The following is a 14,945-nucleotide window of genomic DNA, read 5'->3' as shown; positions in this document are numbered from 1 at the left end:
CAGTCAATATAGATTAGCGGTGTTTGTCCTCCAGCAACCATTTGCCACATTTCCTGTATTCGGAGATTTGTAAATTTTGACATTTGACATAAAAGTTAGGTTATCAATTTGGTTTGTTAATAATTGTTGTTTGGTCTTTTTTAGTTATTTATTAAGTATTTACTGTTCTTAAAACAATTAATAATTAGTGTCCATAATTATGGCCCAAGAAGAGAAACTGGATTGGATTTACAAGAGTGCTAACAGCCTCGTAAACAGAGAGGACTATTTACTTGGTAGAAAAGTTGACAACACCTTAGAGCAATTGAATGAGGAAGAGAAACCCCATAAATTCGTGTTGCCCACGCCAAAAAATCACGTTGAACATGAATGTATACCGCCGTCAATTCGAGATTTTAATAAAATAGTCCAAACTGAACAGGTAAGTCCCTGTTTGTTCTAATCAAGACACCATTAATAAACCCATAACTTTAAGGTTGATCTCTCAGCTAAACTGCAGGAAGACCCGTTGGTAGCCATCAAAAAACGTGAAGAGGAGGCCAGAAGGCAATTTTTGCAAAACCCCATTCAGCTGAAAAAATTACAGGAAGCCTTAAAAAAGAAGGAGGAGCTGAAGAAGAAGAAAAGCAAAAAATCGAAAAAGAAACACTCAGATCTAGATGAGAAAATTAAGCAAAAGCTTCAAAAACTCAAAGGTGGTACTTTGGGTTTTGAGTCTAAAAAAGAGGCAAAGAAAGACAAAGCAGATGCCTTAAACACCATTTTAATGCACAAATTTAATGCTTTGAAAGATAAATTGTCTGAGGATGATTTGAGGGATATTATTAATGGTAAAGTTAGCAGTGATGACGATGAGGATGATGACAAACCTAAAAAGAAAAAACAAAAACAAACTTCAAGTAGTGAGGATGAAAGTGAACCTGAAAAGAAACAAGACAGGACTACTGATAGGAGGTGGAGAAAGAAAAGTAGAAGTCCAAGTAGGGATAGATCTATCAATAGGAGAGACAGGGATAAAGAGAGAAGTAGATATAGAAGCCCAAATCAATCTAGGTAAGTTAAGCCAGTCATGTATAATATTTTTCATTCTCTTTCAAATGGTGTTTGAGTGAATAAGTGGTTTTTCTTGTTTGCAATGGTGTATTTTTCAGAAACAGGAATGCACCAACAAGAGAGAGACCCCAACATGTGGACAGAAGATCTAAAAGGAGTAGATCAAGGTCACAAGAAGACAGAAGGAAACACCACAGTTCAAACAAACCCTACAAAACTCAATCTAAGAGGAGAAGCAGAAGCCCAACTCCAGACAAACCACAACCAACCAAAAAGGCAGATAACAGTAAGAAAAAGAAACCAAGTAGCAGCAGTGATAGTGATGGGGAACTTGACAAGAAAATTATGGCCCAACTTAAGGTGTTAAGGGGTGAGGTTGAATCAAAAGCACCACAGAAAAAAATGCTTCCTGAAAAACCACCACACTTAAAAAAACATTCAAGTAGTTCCAGCTCTAGTTCAGACTCCAGTTCAGAGGATGACAGAGAGAAAAGTAAGAAGTACAAATACAGTGACTCTGAAGATGACAAGCCTACAACCATTAAAAATTTTGGTCTTGTAACCTCAGAAGGAAAAAAAATTAACTTGAGTGGCAGTAAAAGTGTGCCAACTAAAACAGTAAAGAAAACTGAAGAAGTAGTGGTAAAACCTGATAGGAAAAAGGTGAAGAAACTCACTGAGGAGGAAAAGGAACAACTAAGGAAGGAAATGATGAAGAACGCTAAAGTCAGGGATAAAGAAAGAGAAGAAACAGTCCGGAAATATCGCGAAAAGAACAGAGAGGAGGAGGAAAGTGTCAAAAAAAAGTTTGACGCTGATTTAGTGCACGCCAAATTGCTTAAAAGTGCAGAATTAGGTTCAGTAGAACAGAGGATCAAATCGAAATTGAATAATATTCAGAGATCGTCCAGGCATATGGACCAGAATTTTTCAAAAAGGTAATTATTTTCACTACATTTAGAAGCTTTTATAAATAAATTTATTGAAGTAAATAAACTGTACATATCGCAAAAAATGAGTAAATAAGAATCATCAAGCACAGTCTTTTTTATAGTCAGTGCAATCACGGTGATTCACCTCTCTTTTCAAGTCACAGAGGTCATCTCTGTCTGTCGTGCAGTGTTCGCCAAATCGAACAGTTTTCTTTCCTTTCAATTTACAGGATTCTGGGGGTATATCAGGTGGGCTAACCATGATGGGTCCGGATTTTTCCTTCTTTTTCACACAAGTGTCATAGGTCGGCGGATCCGTACATTCTATTGGATAACGACCGTCGCATGTTTTTTTATGTTCTTGCAGAACACCAGCGTAATGTTTTGCCACAATTTCTTCAGCAGTGTCGATATGTTTTGGGGTATACGAAGTGAATTTGGCTGCAATTTTTAATATTACTATTGTAAAACACTAATTTAAAATTTTCTTGATGGCAGTACCTTCAATATCCTCAGTGCAAGTCAAATCTTTTTCCTCCCCTAGATGTACAGGATAAGCGCATTCCCTGTGTATTGGCTCAATACCGTGCGGTGGTACTTTGTAGGTATGTTTAATAGACTTTTCGTACTCTTGCCGTAATGTATCCTCTTTAGCTTTGTCAGTTGCTTGATCCGGAGCTCCGCCTCCAACGTTCAAGTTGTCCATACATTTTTGGAAGTCAGACTTCTTTTCATCTACTCCACAATTATTTCTTTACATTTTGATAGGTTATTTCAAGTTAACTTACCTATGGACTCATCAAATTTCTTGGTACCTTCCAGGCTGTCTTTGACCAAGTCCTCCAAGTCTCCCTTAAGGTAACCCTGTTTGAACATCCAATTCCTCATGTTCTCTATAACTTCACACGGGAATTTGCTGGAGTTTTCCACCATGTATCTGTAGACGTATAAGTCCGCACCAGTGATTACAAACCTAAAAATTGAAATTTGAGTTTTAAATTGTATGGTCGAACAAAGAAGGAAACCTTTGGCCAAAAACATTAATTATGGCTCCAATATAAAAGTCAGCTGGAGTGTACAATTCCGGGTTTAAAGGGTCAGAACCAGGCTTAACCAGTAAAGTACTTCTCAAATATTTCCCTCCTATAATGCCTGAATTTCTAATTTGTGGTTCTTGAATTCTGCAAGTACCATCAGCCAACGAATAGTAGAGTAAAAACCTTCTTATAGTGTCTTCAGGGTGTACAGCATCAATTTTCATTTCATACCTGCAACTTGGTTGTCATAAATATGAGTTAGAGGTTCAGCTTCAACTTTATACCGTAAATTTTTGTTGGCATTGGCGATTTGCCTTATAACGTCTTTCTTTGGTGGTTTTGGCAAGAAACTCAGAGTATTTTGCAACGAGTCTTCTAAACCACCTAAGCCATCATGAGGTGGTACTGGCGGGTCTCGCTTGGGTTCTTCCTCATCGTCAATTGGAATTGGAGGTTTCTGTTCAATACACAATGCATTCCTAAAATATACAAACAACTTGTGCTGCAGAATTTTAAATGTTTAATGTCACCTGTAGTAGTCTCTGGTAAATTTGTCACAGTCGTAAAGTAACATATCGCGACCTAGTACAAAAATCGTGTTTCCCACCAAAAAGTCTTTGGGTTGATAATACTCGGTGACTTCGTTGTCTGATTTTTCCAAGTATATGGCTGGATAAGTTGTTGGGGTGTCAGTGTAGATCTAAAAAGCGGTTAATTTCAGTCAGTAATTAGTGGATAGGGTGTGGTCAACCTTGGGGAGTTTAGTTTTTCTCAATAATAAGGGATAAGGATCACGGCCGCTGTTTTCTCCCTGAACATTTTTAACCACAACAGTATCGTCGCACAAGTTGAACAGAATTTCAAATTTCATCAGATCACCGTATTCGTTTTCTCTGTCATCCCATGCAGCGTTAAATCTGTATAGCTATACGTTATAGAACCCTGTGATTAACCATAGTGAAACAGAAAATATACCTTAAGACTTTTCCATCATACTCCAAAAATCTTCGAAATTTATCATCTGCTGGTGGCGTTTTAGTAATTTTAGGAATTTCCTGTAATCTTCTATTGAAAGTGTAAGGGTCGTAGGGCATTTCTTCAGGATCCGCCATGTCCAACCCTTGACTAGCCATGTATTCCTGAACAGTATAGTATACACAAAAGAAAATTATTGAAGTGAATAAATGGAAAACTCACCCTAGTAAATACATCGCAGTCAACTGTATGGTAGACGACTCCATAAAAAGCCAAGTCTTTTCCTACTTGAAAATCCTTCCAGTGCCAGTAACTCCCGTCTTCGCGTTTAGGTATCCTTGCCCTTCGAACCAATTTACCTTGTAGAAGTCCACTATTCTATATATTAAACACAAAATGAATTAAGCTACATTTAATTAATCAAATCATACTACCGGAACTCTTGGCTCAATAACAGCAATCGTATCATCCTCCAAAAAGTAAATTATATTAACAGGCCTCACTCTATAAAACTCTAAAGGTGACTCAACTACGGACTGTTTGAAAAAAGCTTTAAAAGTCAAACATTTCTGATCGTAGAGGGCAAAATGCGGCACAAATTGGGGCAGAGGTGTATTTTTGCACCTGCCGTAGGTTAGGGAAGGGTCAAACCGGACAGGATCTACCTTACCGATATGTTTAACGGAGTTGCATTCTAATTCCCTACCCCCAATTCCGGTGTAATTGACTTTGGGTTGTTTGTAGCCACAGTTCACATCGAATGTTTGGGACCGATGGAATTTTGATAGCTATAACAAATTTTAATTTGTGAAGTAATAAATTAAATTGCGTACTGACTTACTGTAGGATCATAGAAGGTAAAGCCTGGTAGTTTTGGAAGTCCAGTCATTTTAAGAACAAAAAGTAAGTTTCAAATAATTAAAATGTCTTTATATTGACAAAACTTTAGATAGATAACAGTCGTTGTTAAGCGCATATTTGAAATTTGGCGGTTCGGTTATAAAAGCGTTTCTAGTTTTCTTTCTCAGCCGGTTGGTTTAACACGTGAACGTCTCAGTTCAAATCGCTATATGCATCACGTGATAACAGTACAAACTTGTTCAGTGTCCTTATTATGAACAAAATAGGTCAGTCATTTTGAAATTGGTGTATTATTTGTTATTTCAGTACTGTTTATATCAAAATTAGTAAAATGAAGAGTCTGAAAAAGCGGAAATCAAGAAATATTGCTCAGGATCTGCCATCATCGTCCAGTGCTGGCTATAATTTTGGTGTAAATCCATTGATAAAGGACGAAATAATGCAGCTAGTGAGGACAAAAGGACGAAAGTTGAAGAATCGCAGAAGTGAACTCAAAGTTTGGACGGATTTTCATGAACCCGTTGATTTTGAGCGGGGAATTAAACTGTTAGCCTCATTGATGGGAATCGACATGGAAAATATGTTTTAAACTCATTTTTCATCAAGTAAAAATTGAAATTACACTAGTTTTTATTTATGGGTGTTAAAAGCAACATAATTAACTAGATTTTGTCGAAGAAAAATGATCGATCGACAGATCGATGTTGTCTTTAATTTGGAAGTCGAGTGTCCTTTCTAGTTTATATCTACTAATCGTTGCGTCAGGTTGTCTGCCCAACCTCCTTATTCTCTCTTTCTGAATAGGGGGAAGGAAAGAGAAAACAGTACGATTTAGTTAGTTGTCATCTGCCTAAAACAGGAATGTGAAAATTGAGGTTAGATTTTGTTGTATATAATATGATTTTGAATTTGTTGTAAATAATTCAGGAATTGTAATGTTTCTCTAGTGTATTTAATTTATTTATATTGAACAAGTAGTGGACAATGTTTAGCCATTTGATTGTGATATATTTGTGCACAATTTTTCATTTTTCTTCCCCTTCATCACTAAGTAGGGACACTTTCACTGAAGAATTACTGCTCAAACCCCTATTTAGTGAACAACTCTACGCCCATTTTCAATTTTCTACTGTTTGGAATATTGATCCCAGCAATGAACAATGTAAGTACCTCAAAATTGTTGCTATATTTGTATTTCACTCATTTTTATTTTTTATCTGGTTGGGTGTTTCCCTACCTGTTTTTACTACATAGAGGTTAGTAATTATTAAACTGTTGGTTCTAGATCATCACACTCATTTATTTCCAAGAGCACTAGGTGAAATTATTGCGCGGTTCAATGTGCATGAATTACATGTCAGTTTGACTAGTGGTCTTTGGAGGTATGAAAGCTGGGGCTATCCAGTGGTGGATGCTGCCCCAGGTGCAGAAGTTTGGGCTTGGTTCAAGCCAGACACTGTTAATATTGAGGAGAACTGGAAATTGTTGTCAAACTCATTGTCTGGCTTGTTGTGTGCTTCATTTAATTTTGTTGATAATTCCAACACTGTAAGTCCAGAATTTTCATTCAGACCTAGAGGAGTGATGGATTGGCAGACCCTGAATAATACATATTTAAGGTGAGTTAAAATTTTTATTTTTAACATAGTTGTTACCAAACCAAACACTTTGGAAATGTTACAATGTGCCTATGTTCTAATTTTAGATATGCCACCTTACCTCGTGAAATAGTATGCACAGAAAACTTAACCCCTTTCAAAAAACTATTACCATGTGACTCAAGGTCTGGTTTGGCATCTTTACTCAACTCTGGGTACATTCATAACACTAAATACCATTCAGTTGGGCTGCATCTCAGACAAACATGCTCTGATGAGGAATGTACATCACCAGCATTAGAATTACAACTTTCAGTGTCATTGGTGTATGACTATGCATTACTAGGCACTAGAAACTGGTCATTCAAAAAACTGTTTGGTCAAGGACTGAATGGAAAATGCCCTTTGGCAAAAAACAGCACAATTTACGTCGATTTGTCCAGTAAGGCTCAGCATAAGTTTGAACTTTCACCCACACCTGATAGTTTGGTGACATCAATAAGAGGTGGTCAAGTGACTGATTATGCAGTGTTTAATGTGCCGCCAATGTTTTTGAGTGTGGCAGCCACCTACAAGGATTCTATGGAGTTAGCTGTGAACATCCCACCAATGTTGCATGGCAATCAGTATTTAACTGGTTATGGACAGGAAAGAGGCGGATTAGTAACTGAAATTTACAACAATCACTGGGCCAGTTTGGATGTTGTCCTGCTGCAAAACATTGCTTGGTATGTACCAGTTTATCTACACACTTTGAAAATTGTTTCAAATGGAGTTGAGATTGAACCTACTATTTTGAAGTATAAGCCAGGAAGTCAACGTACAAGACCTTATTACATTGAAATTGTTGTTAGACTACCTGCTAGGTCGGTAACAACCATTTCAGCTGATTTTGATTTTCTTTTCTTGAAATGGCAGGAATATCCTCCGGACGCTAATCATGGCTTTTACATCGGCTCAGCGGTCATTTCTAGTTATTTACCCTTAGCCAAAAACTATACCGGTTTACCCTTAGATTCATCCACAATTTACGGGAGTTTTAACGCGTCGCGTAGCGGCTATATAGTGCAAATTCGTACCGAAAATATGGTGATCACGTTACCCACGCCCGATTTTAGTATGCCCTACAATGTGATTTGTCTTGCGTGTACTGTAGTTGCCCTTGCGTTTGGTCCTTTGCATAACATTACCACAAAACGGCTCGTGTTGCGGAAGAAGGTTGAAGTGAAACTTCTAGAACGTGTTAAAACTAAAATTTGTCAGGTAGTAGGTCGGTTTAGTAAGAAAAGCGACACAAAAACCAAAGAGGATTAATCATGTAAAGTGAAGTAGTGTGTATAAAATAATAAATTGTTATAAACAGGTTTATTAGCTGTTTTAGAGTGGTATTATTTTTCTTTTACATGTTTATTTGATGATTGTTAGCAACATAGTTTGTTTAAACTTAATTTCAACAACATCTGTTAAAAAAGATTTAATTAAATAACAGTTTATGGCTACCAGGATCACTCCTTCACATCTAAACCATTCTGTACAATATTTAGTTAATTAACAATTAAATTACGTATAACAATCACAGAATTTGTTACTACTTATTATTACCATATACACACACTTAAAATTATAAAACAATTAAATCAGGTTTTAGAGAAATATTAGAAGAGTTTAGAAACAAAATTTTAAATACTTATTTACACTGAAACTATCTAAATAATCGTAATAATATCAGTGGCGTTAGTATGATTAAAGGAACTGATCTAGTTAGGGTGCTACTAGACAGGTCATTATCGTCATCATCTTCACTGTCGCGACTTTTTTGTGCCCTAAAAGCGGCTTCGCAAATATCCCCACAATCCTCTCCTTCACAGATATCGCATAAGGTTGCTCTAGGTCCTCGATAGAAAATTCGGGCTCTCCTTGCTAAAATAACTTTTAGACAAATTTTTCCTGAAAATATCAGTAACTTACAGGTGTCGTAGTAGTCGTAAATCACCACAGAAACCGGTTTTTGTTTGGCCACTTTGTGCGTTCTAAAGGCTGATACGGTCGGACAGTACTCCGTTACTGTCAAATTGTTAAAGTACAAAATAACTTTGGTGTCTCCGTGGCTGGTTTCGACTTTTTGAACGTTTTGCGACACTTCCAAGCTAGGTAAACTGTCGCGATCCGCAGTGAAACCGGACGGTAAGGTCACTTCCATTACCGCCATATTACTTAAGGGAGTGGAAGATAAGTTGCGGCTGACAAAACTGTAAATTGTTTAATAAAAAATAAAGATGCCTGAAAATGTTTCAAAACACTTACGCTGTACAAATTGAAAGTTGAAGATGATCAACGTTTGAGTTTTTGTCCACTTGAGGATCCAAGGTGAACAACGGCCATGGACCAGTCACGTTTGTATTGTATTGATAAGAAACCCTAAAAATGCCTATTCCATTGCCTTGGGCTGTTACATTCACCTCCCTTGTGGCTTTATCGATCTAATACATTCATAGTTATTTAAAAACAAAACTTTACTGTCAACAACTCACTTCAGTAGTTTGGAGGATCATAGCAGTATTCTGGTTGATGCTAAACTTGCCAGTTTTTCCTTTATTGTAGGCAAACTCAATTTGCAAATTGACAGGTGCTGACAGTCGGGTAACAATCCTGTATAATGCCTGTAGTCCCACTACTGTATCTCTGGAAGAACTGAAGCCACCAATGTTGTTTTGTTGATTGACTAGCCAATTCAATATTGGAATTGCATCATCTACTAAATTTGCTTCAAGGAAGGTAAGAAGGGCGTAAGATGTCATTTCTATATCCACTGATCGCGGTCGTAGCTTCCACGGATTGTTAATTTCATTTTTGGGGATATCTTTAGCCCACCTGAAGGCAATTTTTGTTACATTAATAATTAGTTGGTCAGCTGCTTACCATTTTAAATCCCCATCCACTTTGGCTCTGATATCCAAAAGATTGAATACACTTTGTCTGGATGTGTGTTTAGCCAGATACAAAACATAACTGCATATGGAAAGTGTGTAGGTTGATTCAGTTTCCTCCATGTTTCTTGTAATGTAGTCCAAACCTTTATAGATTACGTTGGTATAGTTGGAGTTGTAACTTCTCTGTAAGTTTTTACGTGCATACTAAAATGAATATTACCAGTTACTGACGTAAATACCTGATTTTCCATGAAAGCTAGTAAAGTGAAGGCAGTCAAAGCCAAGCTGTTGCCATTACGATTTTGCAACTCATCGTAAATAACTGTTCCACTCTCCACAAAACTTCCATTAAAACCTTGGTTGTTAGCCAACCATTCTAGCGCTTTAATAATGACGGCATTGTCCACGTATATAAACTGCTTGGCTTGTTTTAAGGCCAACGTTACATAAGCAGTCAACCTGTATTAAGTACAGTTAATTGAAATTGATGTTAAGTCCAGCAGCTTTCAGATGGCTGCTTTTTTTAGACCAATCACAAACTACAAACAACCCAAATGCTGCACATGTGGACTGGACATAATTGGCTTACCAAACATTGCTTGAATCGTCCTTGTCACCAAATGGGCTAAACGATCCGTCTTTTCTCATGTACTGCAATTGTTGCTGGTAACTAGTCTCTAAGTTTTTAATAGCTTCATTTTCTATGGTGGGGGTTAGTTGCTGAGTACCTTTTAGATACTGTAAAATCACCAAATTTGGCATAAAATGCACTAGATTCTGCTCCCCACAACCTGTTGACAGCCTGGAAAATTATTCTAGTATTTTTTTGTTCTTTGGTAGAAATTCTTTTGGTGCAACCTTATTAAATTGTCTAAATGGATCATGGAGGTCCCTAACAGATTCCCGACAGTTCCAACTTCAATTTTTTCAGATTCCTCCACAATATTTTTGGGTATGGTAAAGTTGATTGATTTTTTAAAAACACTGCTTTGACGCATATCAATTAGTACGGATTTGGAGTAGTATTCAGTTTCTCCTCCCAGCTACAAAATAAGTTAATTTACGACAAATTTGGGTTTAATGGAACTGATATTACTTCGACTTGAAGGTGTTTGACCACAATATCCTGGGTTTTAGGACTGTTTGCTGTAACTTTGATTTCTGTTAATCCAGCTTTCAAAGGGGTGATCATAAAGGATACTGATACTCCAGAATTTTTACCAACACTGACTTTCTTTCTTCGATACAATTCGATTTCTGCAACAAAATTTTACTAGGTTTGTTTTATTAAAAGTGTCAGGAGCTAACTTTTTGGTGCAGCCACTTCGTTAGAAACTTCAGCAAACTCAAATTTCTGTTCTGTGTTGTGTAAAGTGACCTCTGCCACTATGTCCTGTCCTAAATAGTTGTAAACGACCACCGGAACCGCTAGGATTTCATCCTTTTGAACTGAATAAGGCAAATCCAAGGATACAACAAACATTTTTGACACCTTGAGTTTTTTGGGTTGGGTCATCAGTGCCAAGCCTCTTATCGGGTCCAAAGAGAATCCGCTGATTAACCAGTTGTTTAGGGTGGCAGGCACTTTCCTTCTTATTGAAGTTTTGCCCTCGTATCCGGAGGAAAAGTTGGTGAACAACCAAGTGGGGGCGATATTTTCAGTTAGGTATACTTTAGGCTTGTTCCATACTGGTTTAGGAATTCTGCTGAAAGCGTAAGGTCCTGCTAAAGGTGGTCTTGTGACTGCAGGTAAAAATACACCAAAACCTCGATCTGGTTTAACAGTCGAAGACCCGTAAAAGACAGGACGAAGGTAAATATCTTCAACTGAAACGTTATGCTATTAATAGTGTGGGCTGTAAGGAAAATGCAACATACGAGTTGGTTTGCGTCTGTCTATGTGAGCGTTGGTTAAAATGTCAGCTCCAGCTTCCTGGAATAATTATTTTAATAAACTTCTCAATCTGACATATAAAACGTACAAATACTGCAGAGTGTGGGTTACTAGAACCAGGTTTCCACATAAAGTAATTCTTAGATTGTCTGGATATCAATGCATAGGGCGACTTTTGGCCAATATCATACCGTTGCAAATCCTCAGCCACATCATTTATGGTAACATCATAACCAGGTCTTAAATTCATTGTATTTTCGTCCACAGCCATCAAGCCGATGTAAGAGTTTTGACGGGCACGCACTGTTAGCTCTACATCCAGTTCTGGTTCGGTTTCATCGGTGCTAACGTCTATATTAATCTGAAATCCACTTAGTGAGAACCATGTAAATGCATACTATATGTACTAACAAAATTGTCGAACATGACATCCACTTCAATGTCCACAACGTCCCCAACAAGTTCACCATCATCTTTGATGTAGTAAACAATTAAATGAGAGACTGGTACCATAGCATGGACAGCAGTGAAACGGAACTTGGCTACTTTCTTATTGTCCACTTGGAATGAGTTAGTTAGAAGGACATCTCCTAAAAAAAATTGCATTTTTTTGATGGATTTGTGAGTGACTAAAAACATACCTCGAGCTAGTAGAACGTAATTAATGTATTTCATAGGTTCGGTGCAATTGACTATGACGTCAACATCCAGGTTAACGATAGGTTTTTCGGTTTCCAGACTGGCTTGTAGGAATGTGTTGCTGTAAGACACAGCCGCCGGAATTGGTGAGATTCGTTCTTTAAGATCCTTGTACTCGGCCTGTTGGTGTAAGTATTGAGAGACAGTTAAGTTGTTTTACTGGTTTAATTACCTCAATTCTTAATGCTGTGGTATTGGTTACATTAACTGGAGTTGAGTATTCGAGTTTCAAAATTCCATTTTTGTCCAATCTGTGCGTTTTTTCATCGTACACTTCATCCTGTCGGGAATATCCATGTCGAATCACAACATCTCTTTCTTCATTTCCAAGTGGGGTTCCATCGTGGTTGGTCACTTTGATCTAAATTAGCATCGGCTTTAGCTTCAGTACTCAAGAAATTTTAGACTACTTACATAAGCTGCGTAAGTTAATCCTGGTTTGAAATAATCTGCAGTTTTAATCAAATCCATTTTATATTTGTATTTGTGGATGTGCACTTCTGCGCTGTTGTTTTGTCTTCTTCCAGTTAGGAATTCTTCAACAGTCACATCCACAATGACCACTCTTTCGTACTCGTCGTTTAAACGCAACTCTTTCTCTATGTCAAACTCCACCACTGTGGTACCGTCGATTTTCACCACTTTTCTTATAGGCGTTTGGTAGATTGGTTGTATTACTCCAGAGTAAATGGTTGGGTAGGCTGTTATGGTTGCTTCACCCGTCACTTTTTTACCGTAATTATATCTGTGTGTTATAAGACATTAGATTTGTGATTTAAATGTGTTTGATGTGTTGTTACCTAGTTTCAATTGCGATCGGAAGGGTTTTGTCTCTAAAGGTGATGTGTTTTGGCACTTGAACGTCCACTACAAATTTAGGCAACACATATTCAGCAATTTCCACTGGTTTCGTGTAGGTTTGTCCGTGAATTGTCACTGAAATATTCCATTTTCCTAGTACTGGACTGTCGCTGAGTTTTAATTCGCCGAAAAATACTCCTTTAGTTGCTTCAATGTTGCCCCACTCTTTGACTCGATTGCCTTTTCCATCCTGATAATTTAAATGTCATGCAAGTGTACTATTCAAAAATTATTAAAGTACCTCTATGTGGATTAGTAAAGGTTCATTACGAACTTCAGCAGCTGGTTTCAAAGCTGGATTTAAAACTATCGCTCTGAACATAATGGTAGACCCTGGATTGTACACTGCTCTATCCGTTTGAATGTAAATTGAATAGCTTTTTTGAAGGTAGTCCAGTGGAAATTCGGCTGAAAAGTCTACACCTCTTGTACCACTTACGTGGAGCTTGTAATTCCCATCTTGGATATCACCAACCTATAATAGTTAGTCGTAATAATACAAGTTCAACGACACTTGAAAAGAAAAAGTAATTAAGTATTTAATATCATGAGAATGTAATTTCAGGTTTCCTGCAATTTTTGCTGTGAGAAACTTTTGCAATTTTATACCAGTTAACACACATGATTTCTTATTCAACTTACTTCAAAGCGACTAATTACAGTAGAATACGGAACCACAGTGTCTTTAAATTGCATTAAAAATGGGGTTCCCGTAAACGATTGTCCTTCTAAAGTGGCCGTGATCGTTGTGGGTCCTGAAGTACCATGAACGCTGATGGCCGCATGATATTCACTGTTTGGTCGAATTACTCGAGGTCCGATTACGTTGTAGTAACTGAAACGAGACGTACTTTAGGTTTTCAATGAAATTCCTGACATATCAAGCTGATTTCAGTTCATTCTTTCAAGGCTTTTATACAGATCCTCTGTAGAGGAAATTCCTTGGACTAATCTGCACCTAGTAACCCACTCAATTTTTGGCAATCAGTAGGAAGCATGTTTTCTTGGTCATCTTCCTAATTCAGTCATTGCTTATGTAAAATTATTTGCATTTATTGCTGCTAAGTATTCCCACACTTCTACTATACATAATAATAAATAATTGACTAGGAAATATTCTAGATTGGATTGTGTAACAAAAAACCTAATCTAGTGTGAGGAAAAACACACAATTCGAGTAAACAAAATTGTGTACTAGCGCAATAGATAATTAATTACATTATTTGCTTGCACAAGCTGGATCAGTAAGTTTGATAGTGTGAGTAATTCTTTAAAGTTTATATTGTTCGGGTAAACACTCGACACACCTTTAGCTTTACCCATAGTCTTCCCATAAATGGTTTCGCAAGGAAAATCCTGTTTAGTGATATCGTTTGCCTAGTCATATATGGATCAAAGGTGTCTCAAATATCTAAACTTTATAGATATTTGGATTTTTATTCTTTGTACACTTGATTTATTGAGTTAACGGTCTACACATTCTCTGTATAATGAGGACAAACCTAACAGGTTCACTTACAGCAAAATTATAAAAAATCAACATTGTTAACGGTCTATCCACTACAGGTCATTTATAAACATTATACAGTTTTGCACGCAAATTAAATTCTTTTGACCTGACTGTAAGAAGTTGCAAGGGCGATTCAGTTGAGTAATTACGTGTAAACACAATCGATGATTGAGCGGGTCATGTTTTTTGGCACGTTGAAGAAAAAGAAAGCAGTGAAAGTCAAGATCGTTCAGGTTTTTCGAGTTGACAACAACTTCTATAGAAGTGAAGGTAGTTTTTTAATCAATTTTGGTAAATATTATTACATAAGCTTACCCATTTTGTCCAAAACATTCTACAACTAGTAGTACAACACATATCGTTCCCAACCAATGCCACATTATGTAACACCCACAATATCGCTCTTAAACTACAACTTTCTACCAGAAGTTCTGGTTGTAAACAAAACCAACTTCTTCCACTAGGCTGTCATCTTATTAAACACTTGATCAGTTTTGGATGGTGTCCGCTTTTCACCGTAATATCAACTGCACTTGGTATAGACCATGCTTGGTTTACCTTGCTTTGGTATCCCGACCAGCTGGTAGACCTTCCT

At 37.2% G+C, this 14,945-nt stretch overlaps 4 protein-coding genes across 4 annotated transcripts; 2 read left to right on the top strand and 2 right to left on the bottom strand.

Annotated features, from left to right (window-relative positions):
- Positions 1-92: 92 nt before the first annotated feature.
- On the top strand, positions 93-2,089 carry LOC145733500 (uncharacterized). Its single transcript, XM_081986355.1, has 3 exons — positions 93-421; positions 476-1,053; positions 1,152-2,089. Exons 1-3 carry the CDS (start codon positions 200-202, stop codon positions 1,993-1,995), a joined length of 1,644 nt encoding a protein of 547 aa, XP_081842481.1. The 5' UTR covers positions 93-199; the 3' UTR covers positions 1,996-2,089.
- Positions 2,010-4,978, bottom strand: LOC145733496 (EF-hand domain-containing protein 1-like). Its single transcript, XM_081986348.1, has 11 exons — positions 4,839-4,978; positions 4,432-4,785; positions 4,220-4,375; positions 3,998-4,161; positions 3,774-3,939; positions 3,553-3,722; positions 3,307-3,501; positions 3,011-3,253; positions 2,774-2,958; positions 2,487-2,720; positions 2,010-2,426 (listed from the first exon to the last, which is right to left on the bottom strand). Exons 1-11 carry the CDS (start codon positions 4,884-4,886, stop codon positions 2,086-2,088), a joined length of 2,256 nt encoding a protein of 751 aa, XP_081842474.1. The 5' UTR covers positions 4,887-4,978; the 3' UTR covers positions 2,010-2,085.
- A 729-nt stretch (positions 4,979-5,707) lies between these two features.
- On the top strand, positions 5,708-7,836 carry PIG-T (phosphatidylinositol glycan anchor biosynthesis class T). Its single transcript, XM_081986354.1, has 3 exons — positions 5,708-6,020; positions 6,144-6,477; positions 6,564-7,836. Exons 1-3 carry the CDS (start codon positions 5,843-5,845, stop codon positions 7,768-7,770), a joined length of 1,719 nt encoding a protein of 572 aa, XP_081842480.1. The 5' UTR covers positions 5,708-5,842; the 3' UTR covers positions 7,771-7,836.
- A 79-nt stretch (positions 7,837-7,915) lies between these two features.
- On the bottom strand, positions 7,916-14,924 carry LOC145733492 (thioester-containing protein 1 allele R1-like). The gene is made up of 20 exons (XM_081986343.1): positions 14,666-14,924; positions 13,483-13,675; positions 13,082-13,315; positions 12,780-13,030; positions 12,394-12,724; positions 12,152-12,340; positions 11,922-12,099; positions 11,692-11,870; positions 11,369-11,641; positions 11,265-11,319; positions 10,695-11,213; positions 10,483-10,643; positions 10,245-10,429; positions 9,976-10,188; positions 9,626-9,845; positions 9,376-9,569; positions 8,988-9,327; positions 8,761-8,936; positions 8,425-8,705; positions 7,916-8,376 (listed from the first exon to the last, which is right to left on the bottom strand). The coding sequence occupies exons 1-20, from the start codon at positions 14,728-14,730 to the stop codon at positions 8,159-8,161; spliced, it is 4,455 nt and encodes a 1,484-aa protein (XP_081842469.1). The 5' UTR covers positions 14,731-14,924; the 3' UTR covers positions 7,916-8,158.
- Between the last annotated feature and the right edge of the window lie 21 nt (positions 14,925-14,945).

Source organism: Ips typographus, linkage group LG9 (genome assembly GCF_016097725.1).
Source record: "Ips typographus isolate SLU linkage group LG9, UJ_Ityp_2.0, whole genome shotgun sequence".
Lineage (NCBI taxonomy): Eukaryota > Metazoa > Arthropoda > Insecta > Coleoptera > Curculionidae > Ips > Ips typographus.
The sequence above is the reverse complement of the archived record's forward strand: the minus strand, read 5'-3'. Positions and strand labels throughout refer to the sequence as shown.